Source organism: Ahaetulla prasina, chromosome 6, assembly GCF_028640845.1.
Source record: "Ahaetulla prasina isolate Xishuangbanna chromosome 6, ASM2864084v1, whole genome shotgun sequence".
In the NCBI taxonomy this organism is placed as follows: Eukaryota; Metazoa; Chordata; class Lepidosauria; order Squamata; family Colubridae; genus Ahaetulla; species Ahaetulla prasina.
This window is the reverse complement of record NC_080544.1, coordinates 69,626,206-69,643,588: the sequence shown is the minus strand read 5'-3', so window position 1 is coordinate 69,643,588 and position 17,383 is coordinate 69,626,206. Positions and strand designations below refer to the sequence as shown.

The 17,383-nt window shown below is 39.8% G+C and overlaps 1 protein-coding gene across 2 annotated transcripts in view; it reads left to right on the top strand.

The window, feature by feature from the left end:
* PAK2 (p21 (RAC1) activated kinase 2) overlaps nucleotides 1–16,852 on the top strand; it is a 45,510-nt gene extending 28,658 nt beyond the window's left edge. For both annotated transcript variants that reach the window (XM_058187195.1, XM_058187196.1), the window contains exons 12-15: nucleotides 8,722–8,821; nucleotides 10,835–11,031; nucleotides 12,345–12,482; nucleotides 13,464–16,852. In XM_058187195.1, coding sequence (XP_058043178.1) covers nucleotides 8,722–8,821; nucleotides 10,835–11,031; nucleotides 12,345–12,482; nucleotides 13,464–13,550 — 522 coding nt within the window. In that variant the 3' untranslated portion in view covers nucleotides 13,551–16,852. The remainder of the gene's footprint in view (nucleotides 1–8,721; nucleotides 8,822–10,834; nucleotides 11,032–12,344; nucleotides 12,483–13,463) is intronic.
* The last annotated feature ends 531 nt before the right edge of the window (nucleotides 16,853–17,383 follow it).

Genomic DNA, 17,383 nt, shown 5'->3' with positions numbered 1-17,383 from the left:
CATTGGGGTGGCCCGGTTGGAAAAGTACAGCTGAGTGTCATCAGCGTACAGCTGGTACCTCACACCGAAGCCACTGATGATCTCACCCAGCGGCTTCATGTAGATGTTGAACAAGAGGGGCGAGAGAATCGACCCCTGCGGCACCCCACAAGTGAGGTGCCTCGGAGCCGACCTCTGCCCCCCCGTCAACACCGTCTGCGACCGATCGGAGAGATAGGAGGAGAACCACCGATAAACGGTGCCTCCCACTCCCAATCCCTCCAACCGGCGCAGCAGGATACCATGGTCGATGGTATCAAAAGCCGCTGAGAGGTCTAATAGGACCAGGGCAGAGGAACAACCCCTATCCCTGGCCCTCCAGAGATCATCCACCAACGCGACCAAAGCTGTCTCAGTGCTGTAACCGGGCCGGAAACCGGACTGGAACGGGTCTAGATAGACAGTTTCATCCAGGTGTAAGGGAAACTGATATGCCACCATACTCTCTACAACCTTCGCCGTAAAGCGAAGGTTGGAGACCGGACGATAGTTGCTTAAAACAGCCGAGTCCAAGGCAGGCTTCTTGAGGAAGGGTCTCACCACCGCTTCTTTCAAGGCGGCCGGGAAGACTCCCTCCACCAAGGAAGCACTCGTAATTGCCTGGAGCCAGCCTCGTGTCACCTCCTGGGTGGCCAGCACCAACCAGGAGGGGCACGGGTCCAGTAAACATGTGGTGGCATTCAACCTACCCAACAACCTGTCCATGTCCTCGGGAGCCACAGGGTCAAACTCATCCCATAAAATATCACCAAGACCACCCTCGGACGCCTCCCCTGAGTCACTGCAATTTTGGTCCAGACCGTCCCGAAGCTGAACGATTTTATCGTATAGATAACCGTTAAACTCCTCAGCACGTCCCTGCAACGGGTCATCCGCTCCCCTGGTGAAGGAGGGCAGTCACCCGAAACAGGGCGGCTGGGCGGTTATCTGCCGGCGCAATGAGGGAGGAGGCGTAGCAACGCCTCGCATCCTCAATGCCACTAGGTAAGTCCTAGTATAGGACTTCACTAGTGTCCGATCAGCCTCGGGCAGCTAGACCTCCAAGAACTCTCCAGGCGTCTTCTCTGGCGCTTCATCCCCTCAGCTCCTCGGAGAACCAAGGAGCCGTTTGGGACCTGCGCCGGGTCAGAGGCCGCAAAGGCACGACACGATCTAAGGCCCCGCCGCGGCCCGTTCCCAGGCCACAACCAGTTCCTCAGCCGTGTCGTGGGCCAGACCTTCAGGAAGTGGCCCAAGCTCCATCCGGAACCTCTCCGGGTCCATCAGGCGCCTGGGACGGAACCAACGTAATGGCTCCGTCTCCCTGCGGTGTTGAATGGCGGTCAGAAAGTCCAGGCGAAGAAGAGAGTGATCTGACCATGACAAAGGTTCAATAGCTAATTCCTTCAAATCCAGATCTCTCAACCACTGACCAGAGATAAAAATCAGATCCAGAGTGCCACCCCCAATGTGAGTAGGGCCATCAACTACTTGAGTCAGGTCCAAGGCCGTCATGGAAGCCATGAACTCCCGAGCAACTGTCGATGACGAGCCGGAAGATGGCAAGTTAAAATCCCCCATGACTAAAAGTCTGGGGGTCTCAACTGCCACCCCAGCAAGCACCTCCAGGAGCTCGGGCAGGGCTGTCACGTAGCAAGGAGCCAGGTACGCGACTAGCAAGCCCATCTGACATCTATGACCCCATCTCACAAAGAGGGATTCGCACCCGGCAATCTGAGGTACAGTGGTCTCCCTCGGCTCTAGACTCTCTCTAATCACAACCGCCACCCCACCACCCCTACCCTGGCCCCTCGGCTGATGAAATGCTCGGAAACCCGGTGGGCACATCTGAACAAGGGGCACGCCCCCTTCTGGGCCCAACCAGGTCTCCGTAACGCCCAGATATTTTAATAATATCTAACTCATTTGCCCTTAGAGTATTAAACTATTTACAGAAAATTGTCCTGACAGTTAGAACAATTAATAAGTGGAACGACTTGCCTGCAGAAGTTGTGAATGCTCCAACACTGGAAATTTTTAAGAAAATGTTGGATAACCATCTGACTGAGATGGTGTAGGGTTCCTGCCTAGGCAGGGGGTTGGACTAGAAGGCCTCCAAGGTCCCTTCCAACTCTGTTGTTATGTTATGTTATGTTATGTTATGTTATGTTATGTTATGTTATGTTATGTTATGTTATGTTATGTTATGTTATGTTATGTTATGTTATGTTATGTTATGTTATGTTATGTTATGTTATGTTATGTTATGTTATGTTATGTTAAAATAGATACTCCATGACTGTGTTTCTGGCAGTCTCAAACTTCATTCTTGCTTCTTCATTCTGCTCTTCACAGTTGCCTAATGAAATCTATTGTTTAGTTGGAGAAGATTGAGTCAAATCAAGAGTTGAATTGCTCTTTTTTTCACCTCTTAGCATTTCATCATCTTTATTGAGCAGGCAGTCCTCACCTCTTTTCCATAATTCTCACTTAACAACAGTAATTGGAACCAGAATTTTTATTGCTAGACAATGTGGTTATAAAGCATAATATCATGTGACCACATTGTTTAGCGACATGGCAGTTCTAGTAAGTTCCAGCTGCTATTGTTAAGTGAATCCCATGCTGCCTGTCATTAAACATAGTTATCTGGTCCCCATTTGCAACCTCCTGCTAGATATTCCATTGACTATGCTTGTTAGAAGCTGACAGTGAAGGTCGCAGATAGATATCGATTACATGATGGTGGGACTCTGCAACATTATACATGTGAATTAGTGAGTGTCTGGATTATGATTGTATGATTGCATTTGATGCTGCAACAGTTATAAATGCAAGGACCATTTGTAAGTATCACTTGTTTAGTGACCATGCATTGGCCATGCATTTTATAGCATAGCCACATTCAGTCATTCCAATTTTTTAGTAAGTGTGGATGCTTTTAAGATATGTAATTTCTCCTTTAAAACAAACTGTGTCTTTTAGTATATTTTAGTTCTAAATTATTCCATCAAGTCTTTATAAACTCCACTCAAACATTTAATAATTTTATACTTGTGTTTTTATATGGATAATATAAATCTTGAAATGGGAGGAAAGTATTTCACTAAAGCAAAGAAGCAACTGAATGGCAATATATTGCTTATCAGTTTTCATAATTGGCAATTCATGTAATAGATTTCATATGCTGATAGATATGTGCATATATACATTGTGCAGTACAAAATTCTTCTGAAATATTTATTTCTGTCTGGGTCTGGAAGTCTTTTTTATGAAAATTAATGATAATTTGTTAAAGATTTTGGTTTATTGCAAAATTAATTGTGAAGATGAATCAGAGTATTTAAATTAATACTATGCATGAAGGGTGGCATAACTGATCTCCATATACATAGAGAGTAATTTTAGATGAAGAAATGTTTATGGTTGAATATAAATACAACCATAAGCATTCAACCGTTATGGTTGAATAGATATGTAGATTAATTTTTAGACAGAAAGTATTTCTGCAATTAACTAAAATTTATTTATTTAAAACAAATATAATTTTAAATGATCAATAAATGGACTAATAGAATTACTAATGTTATGCAATTGATGTATAACATTAATAAAACATTGATCATATCAGACAAAATACATTAAGATTTTATGGTGTGAAAAAGAATATAAATCTTTGACCTTAGTGCCAAAATTTCACTTTTATTGCTATTTGTAAATGCTAAAAAAGAGAAGAAAATCGAGGAAAAAATAGTACAGACAAGTACCGTATATACTCGAGTATAAGCCGAGTTTTTCGGCACGTTTTTTGTGCTGAAAAACGCCCCCTCGGCTTATACTCGAGTCTACCCTTGCAGAGCCGACCCAGGGAGAGGGTTTTTTGCCCTCGGGAACAGCTGGGCCGGCAGGACGAGCCCAAATGCTGCCGGCATGCTTTGCCAGCTCGGCCGGCTCGTTTTGGGGCGGCGGCTGGCCTCCGGCGTTTTCTTCGCCGCTTTTGATGGCGGCGGCGGCGGTGGTCGGCGGAGGGGCGGGGCGGAGGGGCGTTCGACATTTCGCCCCTCTCACTCGTCCTCCTCTTGCCCGCGGTGGGGCGGAGGCGTTGTCACCTCGCCCTCCTCTCCAGCCGAAATTGAGTGCGGCGGCAGTGGGGTGGGTGGGTGGGGAGGCCGCCGTGAAGTGCCGGCTGGGGAGCCCGGGAGCCAATCCCGGCTCCCCAGCCGCACTTCACGGCGGCCTCCCCTGCCGCCGCACTCAATTTCGCTGGAGAGGAGGGCGAGGTGACAACGCCTCCACGGGCGAGAGTGACAAACAAATAGAGTTCTTCGCCTTGGCGTTTGTCACTCGCCCTCCTCTCCAGCCGAAATTGAGTGCGGCGGCAGTGGGGTGGGGAGGCCGCCGTGAAGTGCCGGCTGGGGAGCCCGGGATTGGCTCCTGGCCCCCAGCCGGCACTTCACGGCGGCCTCCCCTGCCGCCGCACTCAATTTCGGCTGGAGAGGAGGGCGAGGTGACAACGCCTCCACGGGCGAGAGTGACAAACAAATAGAGTTCTTCGCCTTGGCGTTTGTCACTCGCCCTCCTCTCCAGCCGAAATTGAGTGCGGCGGCAGTGGGGTGGGGAGGCCGCCGTGAAGTGCCGGCTGGGGAGCCCGGGATTGGCTCCTGGCCCCCAGCCGGCACTTCACGGCGGCCTCCCCTGCCGCCGCACTCAATTTCGGCTGGAGAGGAGGGCGAGGTGACAACGCCTCCGCCCCCACCGCGGGCAAGAGGAGGACGAGTGAGAGGGGGCGAAAATGTCGAACGCCCCCTCCGCCGACCACCGCCGCCGCCGCCATCAAAAAGCGGCGGAAGAAAACGCCGGAGGCCAGCCGCCGCCCCAAAACGAGCCGGCCGAGCTGGCAAAGCATGCCGGCACTTCAATCCCGGGCTCCCCCCGCCGGCACTTCACGGCGGCCTCCCCACCCACCCACCCACCCCACTGCCGCCGCACTCAATTTCGGCTGGAGAGGAGGGCGAGTGACAACGCCTCCGCCCACCGCGGGCAAGAGGAGGCAGTGAGAGGGGCGAAAATGTCGAACGCCCCTCCGCCTCCGCCGACCACCGCCGCCGCCATCAAAAGCGGCGGAAGAAAACGCCGGAGGCCAGCCGCCCCCCCAAAACGAGCCGCCGAGCTGGCAAAGCATGCCGGCACTTCAATCCCGGGCTCCCCCAGCCGGCACTTCACGGCGGCCTCCCCCCACCCACCCACCCACCCCCACTGCCGCTTCGCACTCAATTTCGGCTTTTCGGAGAGGACGGCGAGTGTGTCAAACGCCAAGGGGCGAGAAGAACTCTCTTTATTTGTTTGTCACTCTCGCCCTCCTCTTACTCGTCCTCCTCTCGCCCTCGGAGGGGGCGGAGGGGGCGTTTGTCACGAATACATCCCAATAAAATGCAAAGGTTTCAAAGCATGTTTTGGAAAAGCAGCGAGGGATGGGGGGAGAATGCTGCCTTGAATGTGAAAGAAACGTGGAAAACTCCAACTACAGTATAAAAAAAAAACATTTGCACTCAGTACTTTTTATTTTATTTTATTTTTTGCCAAGTTTTCCCCAGGGTTTTTTTTCCCCCCTATGGAAATTGGGGAGGTGGGGAGAAAGAGGTGAAAAAGAAAAGCCTCTTGGAAAGCGGAGAAATACGGCAAGAACAAACAATTTCTCCCCCCGAGAGGGGGGCAGGAGGAGGAGGAGGAGGAGAGATGGGGGCATTGCAAGCTAGGGTGGGAAGAAGGAGGAGGAAGAAGAAGGGAGGCAAAAGAAACCGACCCTCGCGCAGATCAGCAAATTAGCTTTCCTTCTCCAAACCAATTTTTTTTTTAAAAAAAAACCCGTTCTACCCAGAGCAAATGGCAAATAAGCAGCCCGTTTTGAGTCTGATTATTGTTTCGCGGTGGTTGCCCTCTCTGATCTCCTTGTACATGACAAGGCACCTCTAACCCAGCGCTTTGTGTTTGTTATTGGTAATTCTCCTCTCCCTTCTTCCATTGGAGTCCTCTCCCCTTCCTTTCCGAGCGGGGCGGGCGATTTACCTTCTCTGCCTCTTTTTATTTTCCTGGAGGTGGAGGTGTATTCCTAAGGATGCCTTCAGTGCTGGGGAAGGAGCCGATCCATGGAGGGGAGGGGGGCGACGCTGCCGAGAAGCCGCTGCTTACAGAGGCGAAAGAGCCAGGAGACCTTGGCATGGGGGGGCGGCTGGTGTAAGGCAGGGCAGAACCTTCGACCCGCAAGGATCCCGGGAGGTGGGGGACGAAAGAGAGGCAGAGAAGGAGGGAGGGAGGGAAGGAAAAGAAAAGAAAAGGGGGAGTGAAAATAAGAGCAGTCCGAGCAATAAATAAATATTGCTGGGCTGCTTTCCAAAAATCCTCAGCACGGAACTAAAAGTTGCAAGTGTTTTGTGAGTTCAAACAGTCCCTTCCAGACTAACACGTTTCATTAAAAGATACAAAGTTTGGTAAACTGAAGCTCGCTCTGTCCAATGCAAAAAAATCATCATCATCATATAATAATAATAATAATAATGATAATAATAATAATAATAATAATGATGATGATAATGATAATAATGATAATGATAATAATAATAATAATAATGATGATAATGATAATAATGATAATGATAATAATAATAATAATGATGATGATGATAATGATAATGATAATGATAATAATAATAATAATAATAATAATGATGATGATAATAATAATAATGATAATGATAATAATAATAATAATAATAATAATAATAATGATGATAATGATAATAATAATAATAATAATAATAATAATAATAATAATAATAATAATAATAATAATAATAATATTCAGCCGTGCTTCGCTTTGATGGCAGCCTGACGTAAAATGGGGGGCAGGGGATACATACAGTTAGGGAAAATAACAAAACAATGTTTTGGGCTCAATTGCAGTCTTAAATTGAGGACTACCGGTACTTGCAATTTGAACCTTATTGGACACTTCATTCCTGGAGGGTTTTTAAAGAACAGACTGGACAATCCTTTGTCTGAAACAGTATAGGATCTCTTGCTTGAGGAGTGGGGACTGGACTAGAAGATCACTGTTAGTTTGGGATATGTTCAGAGCCCACACATCTGATGACATAAAAAAATTGGCAAAGTCATCTCAAGTCACTTTGGCCGTTATTCCAGGTGGGCTTACATCTGTATTGCAGCCCCTAGATGTCAGTTTAAATAAACCTTTCAAGGACCATGTGCGAAGGATGTGGCATGAATGGATGACATCTGGTCAAGCTCGTCTGACAAAAGTTGGAAATCTGAGAAAGCCAGACATAGAACTAATAGCACAGTGGGTTCGTGATGCATGGGAAGATATTCCAGAGGACATGGTGCAACGTGCCTTCAAGAAATGTGGCATTAGTAATGCTATGGATGGCAGTGAAGACAGCGCATTGTATGAGAGTGACAGCAGTGATGATGACGACTGTGAACTCAGTGATGACGACAACGATATGCGGATAACATCACAGAAGCTGAAGTAGCTGAAGCTCTGTTTGGACAAACAGATGATGAGGAGGAGAACTCCAGTTTTGAGGGATTTTAGCTCTCGTTAGCTTGGTTGCTGTTACTTTTAAAGATACTGTATTTTTGATACCATATTCTTTTTGGGGACCCCCTTTTGCACTTTTATTGTTTTTCGTTCAAATAAATATTCATGTTATTTTACTTGGCTCTATCTTTATTTTTTACATTGACCAGTAGCTGCCTCATTTCCCACCCTCGGCTTATACTCGAGTCAATAGTTTTTCCCAGTTTTTGTGGTAAAATTAGGTACCTCGGCTTATATTCGGATCGGCTTATACTCGAGTATATACGGTATTTGGTCTCTGACTTCCCCTTTTATACTCCAGCTAATTTACAGTATTTATGGTTTCTAAAATGCATATTATATATTTATACAGTATTCTAAACGTTCGTATTTCCCTGCTGCATTATATATATATATATATATTTTATAGGGAAGCCATTTCTGTTTAAATTTAGTTAAACTTCTGTAATGTATATATTGTGTTAATTTTGCCATTTCTGCATATTCACTGTTTAAGTTCCCAATCAAGTACTGTATTTTTTAGTTACATGTCCTGGAATACCTAGCAAAAAGAATTGTGGTTTCATTTAAAATTTAATTTCTAAGATGTTATCTAAGAATGTTTGGAAACATGTTTTTCTTTGCTTAAGTAAATGTGAAATACTTCAAGGCTCTGGAGGATACAGGTAATCCTTGATTAATGACTGCACTGTTTAGCAATCCTTTGAAGTTGCAACCATTGCAGTCTCTCCATGGTTATGTGATTGTATTTATGATCATTGAAACATTTGCAAGCTTCATAAGTGGCTTCTGACAAACAAAGCAAATGGGGAAGCTGGCAGTAAAATTAGAAGTTGCAGTGACACCTCAGTGAATATGGGTAATTTCTTTAATGGCTGCAATGGAACTGCTATAAGTCTGATGTGATTGCGTGATATTTCACTTAATGACCATATTACTTGCAGTGAAGTTGCCAGTGTCAATCATGGTCTTTAAGTGAGGACTACCTATACTTAAATCTAATTTAGCTATTGAGATAATTCAATTAGCCAAATAAAAATTTTGAATTTGTTTAGACAATAAACCTTTCAATTATCTTCATGCAGTGTTTGCAGGCACTGGAATTCCTACATGCCAACCAGGTGATTCACAGAGATATTAAAAGTGACAATGTGCTTTTGGGAATGGATGGTTCAGTTAAGCTGAGTAAGTACATGATAGCTCCAGCATTCACATTATAAAAGTAATATTAAACTGCATATCATCATTAAGTTTTCATTTTTAAGCCAGTAGATGGCAACCTTGATTAAACTAACAATGAAATTATTCAGCCAGCCAATGCGCTCTGTGGACATTTCCCTCCCTATTTTAAGATGTCACCTGATACTTCGAAAACAAGGAAGTACAAAGCTCGACAGGTTTTGTGTTCAGAACGGTCATTTTAACAAATGCATTGCAATATTAATAAGCAAAAATAGTATTTAAAACCTATCAGTCTTATTGTTATAAAATAAAATAAGAATAAAATATATAATTTTGACTCAAATTTAAATTGAAGAGAGAAGTTTAGACTATATCTGTTGTGGTTATGGATGGTGTGTTTTAAATGATAAGAATTCTAAACATTTTTAGTATTTTATATTGATGCGTTTGAAACAAAACTTGTAATCCAAACGATTGTAATGCTGTGTGAAAGATAAACTGCAGGTACATATTGCAGTTATAAAACTTGAAATTTGTATTATCCCTTCTGTTTGCATGCATTATTAAGATAAATGTTAATGGACTAAAGTTGGTTATATGATTGAAACATCAGAGTTTCTCTATGCTTTCTGTGCTGGCTTTTTGTTGTTGTTAGGAATTCTTCCGTTTCCATTTAATTAATCACAATTTGGTTTTCGTTCGATTTTAGCTGATGTATAGATTAAGTCATGTGTCAGGCCTGGAAGCCTTCTTTTGCACTAGGCCTTCAGACCTGCCACAGTAGTAAATGTATTAGGTCTGAAGGCCTAGTGCAAAAGATGGCTTCCATCTTTTCATCTTCTATCTAATCATTTGCTTGACCGGATAAAACTGTGGCAGTCTTGTGCCCGTGAGATTTTATCCGGTCAAGCGAATGATTAGAGGTCTGAAGACCTAGTGCAAAAGATGGCTTCCAGGCCTGACATCATGATTAAAACAGACATCCCCCCAAACATGAATGAACAAAAAATAATATATTGTGTCGGAATATGTATTGCCTATTAACATCATCACCACTTTTATATTTTCTAACACTTTTTTCATGTTCTCAATTGCATAAGGATCTGTCCTTTTCAATTTGCACCTGAAACATAATGTTATAAGGTTCTTTTTTCCTATGGATAAATCAATAGCTTGATCAAATCTGCTTGGCAAGAATAATGTATATATACATTATGTATATATTTAATGTATTTGGGAGCTTAAATGTGGGAAAAAGTAGAATACTTTTTTTGGAAAGTTCTTTTGGAATTTGCCTATTTCCTGTCTAAATGAAGTCACCAAACTATTTTAATATTAGTATATATTTTTAAAATGTGGGTGCTTAAATGTGATGTGCGAAACATTAGGAACATTTTTAACTTCAAAGTAATAGTGGGTGTTTATAATGGGTCAAACATACATTAAGTCTGTTGTTCCATCCTAGAGATTTCAGGGGTTTTCACTCTCAAAATTCAGTGTTCGAAGAAGCAATACAAGTAGTCCTTTATTTACAAACATTCATTTAGCAATCATTCAAAGTTACAATGCTATTGAAAAGGATAACTTATGACAGAATCATTGCAGCATCCCCACAGTCACATAATCAAAATTTGGGGGCTTGATAATCAGCATGTATTTATGATGGCCGCAGCATCCCAGGATTACATGAGCACCATTTGTGACCTTCCCAGCTGGCTTCCAACAAGCAAAGTCAATGGGGACTCTGGATTCATATGACCATATGATTCATTTTACAACTGTAATGATTTGCTTAACAAACATAGCAAAAAATGTAAAATTGGGTGTGATTCATTTAACAACCACCTTGGTTAGCAATAGGAATTCTGATCTCAATTGTTGTCATAAGTCCAGGACTACCTGAATGAGCATAAAATAGTTCTTTGTTCAGGATAATTGGAGTGATAAAGGTGTCAAAGATGACTTCAGTGATATATTTAAGTTATGTTTGCTCCCCCCCTCCTTTTTCTTCTGCAGCTGACTTTGGGTTTTGTGCTCAGATAACTCCAGAGCAAAGCAAACGTAGTACAATGGTTGGAACACCATATTGGATGGCTCCTGAAGTGGTCACACGGAAGGCTTACGGTCCTAAGGTGGATATCTGGTCTCTAGGTATTATGGCTATTGAAATGGTTGAAGGTGAACCTCCCTATCTCAATGAAAACCCTTTGAGGGTAAGTACTATAACAAATCTATCCCACAATGCAGCAAAAAGCAAAATAAAAAAAAGCTGTATGATCTTTTGCCAGGGGAAAGTTTGCCTATTAAAACAATCCTATTGTTTTAATTGGCTATTACTACAACAAGTAGTAGTAGTAATAATTGCCTATTACTACAACAAGTAGTAAAGCTTAGGGACATTTAATATTATAGTCTAACACAAACTAAATAAATTTCAGCCATTCTCCGAAAACACATTCTAATTTTAGCACACCCCAGTCAAATTATGTGAAGTTTGCTAAAATATTTTTTTTTAAACTGAAAAAGTTACAGAATAGAGGTGTAGAACTGTTATTATTCTGATGACCTTCACTATCCTTTAAGAGTGTTTTCTTGCATGAATGGGCTAGGTTGGACAGAGGCATAAAATTAAGTGGGATCACCCATTTTTTGTTTTCTGTTTCCTGATTAAGTTGGTTGTGGAGATGGGCTTTTTTAGAGAAAGTTTTTAGAGAAAGTTAGGTTAGGCTGTGGTATAGAGATTGCTTGTTATTATGTCATGTTATCATAGATTACTAATGAGCTAATAGCCTACAACCCTGCCTCCCCATTACACACAAAGTGGTTGCCGCAGGTAACTCCCAAATCAAAATACATATTACAACATATCATAGGCTCAGACTAATCTATTTAAAATAACCAAGGGGAGTATACGCTGGATGTGTAAAAGAATGTAATGAGTGAATGAAAGAGTTGTGGTATTCCAGGGTACTGGGTGACCTCCAAAATCCAAAATAGGCCCACTAAGAAACCAATAGTGGTAAGGAAAGGAAGCAGTTGAATTCATCTCAAGCTTCAGTTGTGCATAACAGAATGACATTTATTATTATAGAATATATATTCAATGTGAGACACATTGTGAGCAAAATAAAAAGTAAAAAGCTTGTTTTTGAAATAATGAATAATGCATCTGCTAGTCTTTTTTTAGTTTTTCCTTTTTTTGGTATTTCTATTCAGCTTTTAAGAAAACCAGGATTTTTTGAAATATACTAAGTATGGGAAATACACCATAGAACAGGGGTGTCCAACCTTGGCCTCTTTAAAACTTGTGGACTTCAACTCCCAAAATTCCCCAGCCAGCATAGCATAGGTGGCTGGGGAATTCTGGGAGTTTGTCCACAACTCTTAAAGTAGGTTGGAGACTGCTGCCATAGAAGACTACCACCAAGACTGAATAATATATTGAATCATATCTCTTCAAATTGTTTGTGTACCAAAAAATATCAGCTTTTGATTTATTAATGCTCAAAGTTTTTTTTCTTTACAGGCATTATATTTAATAGCAACTAATGGCACCCCCGAGCTGCAGAGCCCAGAGAAACTGACTCCAATATTCCGTGACTTTTTAAATAGTTGTTTGGAAATGGATGTAGAAAAAAGAGGGTCAGCCAAAGATCTACTGCAGGTAAAGAAACTAAAGTGTTGTAAATTAAGAATAATGTTAAATATAAATAAAATACATTTCAGTAAGGGGAAGATCTGAGAAATTTCTCAGTCTGATTTCTTGGGAACAATTGCTGCCTTTTTAAAAATTCTTGGGTATCTAGATAGAATCTTCCGATTCCTCTAGTATGCATCAATATGTACTCTTCTGGAAAGAGAGGATCTGTATGTGTTTCTACAATGCCATATAGTAAACCAGTGGAAAACAGATTATTACCCTTTCTTTTCTCTTGGCCTACTGCAGAATCCCCACCATTCTGACTTAAGTACTTTAAGATTTTGTAATTGTGTCAGGATGCTCTATACCTCTCTTTTCCACTTTAACTTAAACTGAAATTAAAAGTCTGTCTTTAACTTATAGATGCAGGGTTCACATTCCTAATACAGGAAAATTGTCATGAAGGGGAGAAAGGAAGACAACTACATGGCCTTCCTAGATGCTTGTAAAAATACAGCTAAGAATAGTCATTATTGTACATAGAAGGATGACTCTGTACTCTGTAGTTACTTCAGTAGAATTCCTTAGGATAGGAAGAATTTGCAGAGGTCTTGGTTTTGTTCCATTCAAGAAAGATATTGTTAGTGCCATTTAACTAAGTTTGAAAATTAAGAGCCACAATTTACTGGACTTACTTTCACCTTATTTCTATTCATAGCATAGTATGGTACTTAGAATCATAATTGTTTAAATATTCTTGTAAAGAAATGGTGGAAATACATTCTTCCTTCACTGTAAAAGCCATCTGTGAAGTTATTTCTGTGACTTAATGTCTTGAGTACTGAAACTTCCCCAAGGTTGCATGCTTCTCCTTTCTTTTAATGTACTCTTATCATTACCGTGTTTGTATATAATTTCATTTTTGGATTGTTTTCAAAGTGTTTGCTTTGAAATGGTATTTTGAAATATATATCCATTAAAACTTTCTGTTTTTCTTTTCATTAGCATCCTTTCTTGAAAATGGCAAAACCTTTGTCAAGTTTGACACCATTGATTCTAGCCGCCAAAGAAGCCATGAAGAGTAATCGCTAGCATTGCCATTGTGGTCTTCATCATTCCTGGTTTTGTTTGTTTGTCTGCTTTGTTTTTTGTTTAAATATTCCTATAATATACAATTTGTTGCTCTTGTTAGAGATGTTGAAAATCTGCAGAAGGGAAAAAATTCACCTCAGCTCTTAAGATACAAGAGAAGAAAAATGGTGATAATAGTGAACCTTTCTGCAAGTCTTGAAGAAGTTGTAAATGAATCACTGGCCTTTTTACCACTTCTATAGACAACTCAATATTTTGCTATGCCAATGAGTTGTTTTTCAGTGACTTTGCTGTACCAGATCCCATCTGTGCTCTTATTTGAACACTTGCAATACTTGAACAATCGATTCAAGCTTTTAGAGGGAGGTATTACTGTAATTTGCTGACCATTTTTCACCTTAGGTTTCCTTTGCTAGGCAGTAATTCAAAGCATGGGAATGTTTGAGTTACTTAAGACAGTAGAAATGTGAAAGTTCCTCTTTCTCCTTTTAATATGCAGTTAGGTGTAACCCTTCTTATGTTAACCATCCAGATACCTGGGGACTATTATTCAGTAACAGTTCTGAAACAAAGAACAGAAGACAGAGTGGAAAGAAAGCAACTCAGCACAACTGGATGTAGAAATTTGTGCATGGACTTTGTAAAATAAGGGAAAGGTGCCTCTGAATGTTGGAGGGTCAATGCCTGTTGAGTAATGGGAAAAGTATTTTCTTTTCAGTAATGAAACCATCCTTTGAGCTTGGGGAGAAAACCCCACTCCTATGAATTGTCTTCCATTTGTTCCTTGCCTGTAAGGGCTAATTGGTAACCTTTTAAAGGGATGTCTTGGAAAACGTGTTGTTTTATAGCAAAGTGCTTTATCCATGTTCTGACTTGGGCTGTGGGCTACATGCTGGTGCCTTCTGATTTTTAAAATTACCTTTCTTTGTATTAAATACATTTTGTATATGTTGTACATTTTCTCTCCAAAACAAATTTGAAATTGTCAGGACTAAGTATTAGAGGTTTCTTTCTTTATATATATATATAAATATAAATATATTCATACTATTTCTACTCATAAAAGACCCAGAAGATTTGCAAAAGATCCAAGATTTTTATATGATTCAGTTGACTAAAGCCTCAGAACACCTGAAGTGCTATTTTATACAGATAGAAATGGGAGAGGAGATAATTTAGACTCAAAATTATTGGAATTGTCTTGTGAATGACTAAGAAACTTTGTCTTGGTGATTTTTTTCTTTTGAAAAACTTTACTATTAAGGAGAAAAACAAGATAGAGTGCCTCTCATGATAAAAGAAACTGATTAGATTAATAAAGTAAGCCAACATCTGATTAAATGGGGCAAGATTTGGAGTTTCATATTGCTCAAATTTAAAATCACTGTATTTTTGTGACCTTGATAGAACATTTCTGAATGATAATGTGCCAAATAATAATGTAAGACATTATTTAATTTGGTGCTCCAGCTTTCTTGCATTCCTAGATAGTATTTTTGGGAGAGCTTCTTAAAGTCCTAGTTAAGAGGCTGCCTCCTGGAGCTTTTCTCATGGTCAGTGCTAAATCCTTTTTCTATTTGTGAACAATATTCATATAAAAAGATCATGATGAAGGTATTGTAAAATGGCTGCTGGCCATATTCCAGGTTTTGATCCACAGTAGTACAAAGGGCTCTAATTGTTTTACATCTTGGAACTTTTTTGCTTTCTGATTGATACCAGCAATGCCTTATTAATGCAACTAAAAACAATGCCACACTTGTATATCCATATCTTGTCAGAAGTATTACTCTGAAAATCGTGTAACAAACAAGTCTATTTATTTTCAGAATATTTTGAATGTGCTTTGGTTTGGTCCAAGAAGGTGTGATGTCCTAGTCTGAGATGTATTTTTAAGTCCAGTTCCTTCTTTTAAAAATGGCTTTCAATGTTAATACAGAAGTTAAAATAATTTTGATCTTAATATTGATAAATTTTTAAAACATTAAAAATTCCAGTTAATTTAATCTTTTATTGGGTTTTTGTCTGTTGCTGGCAATGGAATATGTAGAAATGAAGGCTTCTGTGGATATGTATGTTTTAGTGTTTTTTTTTTAATAATAGTATGAAAAGATAGTTCTCTTCTGAATACTTAAAATTCTTAACATTTATTGTCACCTTAATAAAATGGATTTTGGTAGATAATGAACTGAATTTTAACCATGTTTTTCAAATTGCTCAAAGTTTCTTACAATTGAATTAACACAAGAGTTGAAATATGTTGTACACTTATTACTTTGCCTGAAGGTATCCGAGTACTCCAAATTGTGTCTATTTGATATTCTTAAAATGTAATATACAACTTATATAATAATCTAATTTTTGTGCCCATTGTTCATTAAAAAAAGATAGAAATGAATTGAGGGGAACATTCCATTAGATAAACAAAACAGCAATGTTTTGTTTGTAATTTGTATACTTTGGATTGGACATACCCTACTTTTTTTCAGACAAAGAAGTAGAAAACTACATTAATCAGATTTTCAAAAATAAAATGAATAAATATTGGCTGCTTCATTCAGTCTTGAAGTACATATTTCTGAAACATAATTAGTTTTGGTCAACTTAAAACATTGAGCCAAATTAAAATTTAAAACTGTCCATCTTAAAGCATATAATACCTGCAATTTCCTAAATCAAAATACTGTTTTGTAGAGATTGCTGAAGAGAAAGGAGATTTTAATTGGATAACTTTATGTATCTTTAAAACTGGAGTGATAAAAGTTCATGAGTGTATGAGTTCATAAACAGAACTCATCACTTCCATTAAATAACTAAATCAGCTTTTGGATCTTAGGCAAGATTGTCATGTATGTTTGATAGTGTGATACTGTAATGAGAAAACATATTTCATTAAAGCAAGCTTATCTGGAATGATGAGCTCTTATTCTTCCCCCCTCCCACTTAGAATAAAGTGAACCATGTTTGGGTTGGGTTGGAGTCATTCATCATTTGGAATTACATCCAGTTAACTTAAGTGGTCATCATATGCATACTCTGGAACAGTTTGGAGTCAGTTCACTTTTCTGTTGTAGTTGGAGTCAATTAAGTGTTGAAGAATTTGTTTTTGTAGCTGGAATTAATGGTTTCTTTATTTGTTCTTTTGTCAGATGGAGATGGAAATAATGCAAGCTTTTAATTTTTTTAATTGTCCTCAAATTTTGTATAATTTAATCTCATTCTGTTATTTAATGTTACCACAATATTAACTACTGTATGTTTAATGATTCTTTCAGGGCTAGAAATAAACATTTTTAAAATGATTGACAGATTGTCTTTTCACCCATCACCTTGATTAAATAATAGATCAATCAGAGAACATTTGTGTTTACTTGTGTATGGCTTTGGTGATTCATTGGAGCATACTTGCAGTGTAATTATCATTTGTCTTTAAAACTTCATGACAGTGAACCAGCTGAGACATCTTGGTGCTAATGGTTAGGGTTGGTTCTTTTTCTTAATTCCTCTAGAAAAACAACTATAAACATGTTAGAAGAGTGAAAAATACAAATGAATTTGTTGATCATAAATTTAAACTAATAACTGACAGTAGTAATTGAATGTTAATTCAGTATTTTCCTATACCAGTGAACTATCATTGTCTATTACTTTAACCTTTTAGATGATTCTGGACCTGATTATGCATTGCCTTTTGAAAGAAGTACCAGTGGGACATCTTAGATTTACTACACTTAGGTGTTTTTTTTTATAATGAAAGCAATTCTGTTACAAATCTGGTTGAGGCCAGTATTAATGTCATTAATTTTATGCTAATAACTACACTTTGAGAAGCT